Below are 4,503 nucleotides of genomic sequence, written 5' to 3'. Positions count from 1 at the left end.
TTTCATGATTCAAGGAGGAGATTTTGACAAAGGAAATGTAAGCTGCTAGCGTTATTTATCATATTTTTCTGATTGGATCTTTTCGTTTGTCTGTTATGTGCAAATAATAGTCTGCTAGTCGTCATGAAGATGTTTGGTCTATATACTTTTGCAACTTTCTGGTGAACTTATAATTTTTTATCCTTATTAGAAGCTTTTTGGCCTCACTGAATTGAGGTTATAAACCATGTATTGTATCTAGTATGGGTAACCACTTGCCTTTTTTTGTTCTTAAGAGAATGCCATGAAAGACCATGGACGATGCTAAAGTTTTTCTTACTATTTCTGAAACTTTTGCTACATTTATCAAGCTTTTTGAAGTCCGATAATGCTTTTTCTTTGGAGTTGTGACAGAACCATGTTCAAATCCACAAAAATATTAAAACAAAATGCCAAATGTAAAGTTGGTTGCAAAAATAGATGCTATGCGGTGCCGTGTGCTCTCTCTTTGAATAAGGGTGTGTTGGAGGAATATTTATGGACCCGTGAAATTGTAGGTCCCACACTGGGAACTTGAGGACATCCAAGGCAATATTATAATGAACTTTTTGGCTCTAGTTAGTATTTGCTATCAGTACATCTAGAAGAGAAAATTTTGGTGTGTGTCATATCTTGGCTGATTATAATGTCCTGAGTGCATCATATTTTGAGGGGCTTCACTGGAAACAGTCAGAGAACACCTTAATTTTTTTTTTGTCCTTATACATGCTATTATAATTTAGATATGATGCTGATCCACATACTAATTGTTTGATGCTTTTCAATCTGCTTTTTGGCCTGGTCACTAACCAACTTGTATTGCTACTATGCATAACATTTTTTTTGTCATTGTTTGTTAAACCTTTGAGTTTCTAGACCATTGTATTAATAAGGGCTCCATGATTGGGATGTCTCTCAGGGAACTGGTGGTAAAAGCATATATGGTCGCACATTCAAAGATGAAAACTTTAAGTGTGAGTTTATACTTTTCCTTCATTAATTTGTTTACTGGAGCTTTTTGTCATTACTCTTGCTGGCTAATAAGATAGTAATTTCTATACTTGTAGTGATTCATACTGGACCTGGAGTTGTTAGCATGGCAAATGCTGGTCCAAATACCAATGGGAGCCAGTTTTTCATCTGTACTGTCAAGGTACGCGGCAGTCTAAATAAATTTATTTTAGAGTGTGCAAAACTTGCAGGATAAAATACAAAAGTGAAAGCGGTGGAAAGATAATTGGAATTATCCATGTTATTACTCATTGTCTTAGAAAGAAAGTTTGAAACATGTTGGATCCTACTATGTTTCTGGTTTTGTCTTGAATATCTCGTACAAGAAAAGATACAAACGTTCGATGTTTTCCCACTTACAAATAGAGAAAAGAGTTTGAGCGGTCCACAAAAGAGTTCAGCAAGGACGTATCCTTACTTTATATGGCTTCCAAATTTTTGATCTGACAAAACTTTGTTGAAAAGTGTCAGCAGAATGAATCAAATAGAGAAGAAGGCTCTAAAAGTAACTCTTCTGAGAAAGCTTAAACTTTTTCGTTCTGCCCTTCCTCGCTCTGATGGCTGCCAATAATCAACACCTTTTTAAATGATATTCTACCAGAGTTCAGAAGGAAGTCTCTCAGTAACTCTACTGAGGAAGTGAACTTTTTCCTTGTTTTCTTTCTTGGCTTCAGTCTATTACTGCCAATTGTTGATGGTTTTTGTATTTGGTACTCTACCTAAGTTCAGTGACAAGTAACAACTGATTATCACCCATTTTTCATGTTACTGCCTCCTTGAGCTTTGTTTTATGTCTTGATTAAATTCGTTTCCTTCTGCTATTTGCTTGCACTACATTTTCATCTGTCTTCTATGTTTCAAGAAACCCATCTTCTTAAAAATGTGTATATATCATCCAACTTTGTGAACTTAAAGCTAACTGAATTTTTTGTTGAAGATAATGTGAGGGAGAGCTATGACTATTACCTCTAGCTTTCTTGAAGTCTGCCTACATTGTTAGAGCAATATTGCTTAGGTTAACCATGATCACATGTGAGGTTATGCAGCTAAACCATGGACGCTTGCTTGGCTGGTGCTCTTTTCTTTTTTCCCCTTCCGGAAAATGGAACTTAGCGGGTGGATGTTAACATCACTGCTTCACAATCTAAGTGGGAGTGATGTCATATATCCCAATGTGATATGCGGTGATCAACACTAACGTACTAGTCGAGTACACCATCATGAGAAATAATAAGTGCCTGTTGAGACAAAACCAATTATTTGGTCACTGAAATTTGATTGGAAGTAGAACTTGTTTGTAAGCAATACTTCTGTGTCGTAAAAATCCAGCTTTGAATATGTTCTTCAAATTTTTGTGTTGAATGAATTACAGACACCATGGCTAGACCAGAGGCATGTTGTGTTTGGACAAGTTCTGGAGGGCATGGATGTTGTAAGGCTGATTGAATCACAAGAAACAGACAGAGGTGATCGTCCTACAAAGAGGGTTGTCATAAGCGATTGCGGTGAACTTCCAGTGGCTTAAGGTGGAGTAATCATTGATCATGTCATCATGAGATTTTAGTTTTTGGCCATTCTAATGTTTTGTCATGTTCCTGATATAGAGGGCTATCTAGTTGATGAGGCTTGTCCAACTACAAGTTTCTTGTAGTTGTGTATGTCGAGAAAAAGGGACTTCAGTAATTTTACTTTACGAATTACTCGAGCAAGATTCAGGATATGACCTGCTGGTTGTATTGGTCGCATGTTTAACTGTTTTGACGAATAATGATTTCATTTGCAAGTATTTTGCCGTTAGTTATAATCAATAAATTTTTGTATAACAGCAGCATGATGTTTCCGTAAGCATGAATGTACAATAGGGATGCATGGTAAAGGTTGCCTTGCGTATGGTGGAAATACTTGGCTTATGGCAATGTGTGTTTATTTCTTACTCCAAGTGCAGTTTACCTATAATTTTGTGTAATGGGGATCAGCCCACGAGTGAATCAATGGAGTTGTAGGAAATTTTTTTTTCGTACTAGGTTGCCTTTAGTTGTATTTGTTATGTGCTTGCCTATTCTCTTTGAATTGTACATTAATAACATACATTATATTTATAGTATGCTTGGTTCATGTTTAGTTAAGCTCGATTTGCTAATTATCTTATTTGACTATCTATTAATGTTGCAGAATTGGATAAAACAGGTATGGTTCTGTTCTCTTATGCAGTTAATTTTTGGAATTTAAATTTTTTTGGGGTAAATAGATGTTTGGTAGTGAATCTTTATCCTCTGTGGAGAGCTGCCCAATTACGAGTACACACACACACAAACACACATCAAGTAGGGATGTTTACAATTCGATATACCAATGGGAGCGAGCAAATCGAAATTGAAAATTTTGTACATACTGAAATCGAGCTAAAAAATTTGGTCTGATTTCGATTTTGTATTGCTTTAACAAATGGCACTGAATACCAAAATATTATTTACTTAATTTTTTTATTTAAGTTTATATACATAGTTTTTATATTATTTTTGTTATTTTACTTATTAAAAATTTAAAATAAACAAGTCCAATTATTATTTTTGATTAATTCTTATATTTTTAACGGAAAAACCAATTGATCAAATATCGGATTGAAAAATGAAAAAAAAAATTCGATAATTAGTGAAATCGAATCAATTAAATTCAATCTAGTATTTGGTATAGCATTTTCGCGGCGTTCACCGAAATTTCAGTTTGATCGGGATGGGTTCTATGAAATGAACACTCGTGTCCTAACCTCAAGTGTCCAAATTCTGATCCCTTGGCTTAACTGCCCATCATTGAGTAATAGGTAGAGAGAGAGAGAGAGCCTCATTCTAGTACCAGGGGTGTATTTCTTTTCTCTTGATTCATTAATACCGTAACAGGAGGCAAGTGTACTTTTTACCATTCATTCTCAGTTCAGTCTTGAATGACGTGACATCATGGCTTGCATAATTAAGGGAGGTTTTTGAGAAAATTGTATTTTTGCTGCTATAATTTTGAATACTTTGTAATATTATACCATATTTTGAAATAGCTTGAAATGGTAAAAAAAAAAAATTTTTTTTTGGCCTTTTTTGTACTGCCGTTAGATTTCTAAAGATACACATAGCTGTCATGCAACAAGGACAAACACAAAACACGAAAATTATATTTTTAGTACAACAATTTAGGGCACCTTGTAATATTAATACCACAATTTAGGGTACCTTGCAATATTGGTATCATATTATTCAGTTTTGCTATGAATTTGTGGTGACCCTTTAGATTGATCTTTAGTTAAACTTGGGTTTGCATCACATATAAAATTTATTTCACAAGTCATTTGTACTAAATTAATTAATCACCATTAGTTAATCACTCTCTATTAACTTCTTAATCGGAGGGTACCTGTTACCATGAGTGACTATATAGCAATGGTCATCACTAGAGAATATATGGCATTTGCGTGAATCTGTCAAC

The 4,503-nt window shown here is 34.5% G+C and overlaps 1 protein-coding gene across 1 annotated transcript in view; it reads left to right on the top strand.

Annotated features, from left to right (window-relative positions):
* LOC105168448 (photosynthetic NDH subunit of lumenal location 5, chloroplastic) overlaps positions 1-2,852 on the top strand; it is a gene marked incomplete in the record, with an annotated part of 4,088 nt that extends 1,236 nt beyond the window's left edge. The window contains 3 exon segments of the mRNA XM_011088538.2: positions 938-992; positions 1,086-1,171; positions 2,402-2,852. Coding sequence (XP_011086840.1) covers positions 938-992; positions 1,086-1,171; positions 2,402-2,554 — 294 coding nt within the window.

The sequence above is a fragment of the Sesamum indicum genome, linkage group LG8, assembly GCF_000512975.1.
Source record: "Sesamum indicum cultivar Zhongzhi No. 13 linkage group LG8, S_indicum_v1.0, whole genome shotgun sequence".
Classification (NCBI taxonomy): domain Eukaryota; kingdom Viridiplantae; phylum Streptophyta; class Magnoliopsida; order Lamiales; family Pedaliaceae; genus Sesamum; species Sesamum indicum.
The sequence above is the reverse complement of the archived record's forward strand: the minus strand, read 5'-3'. Positions and strand labels throughout refer to the sequence as shown.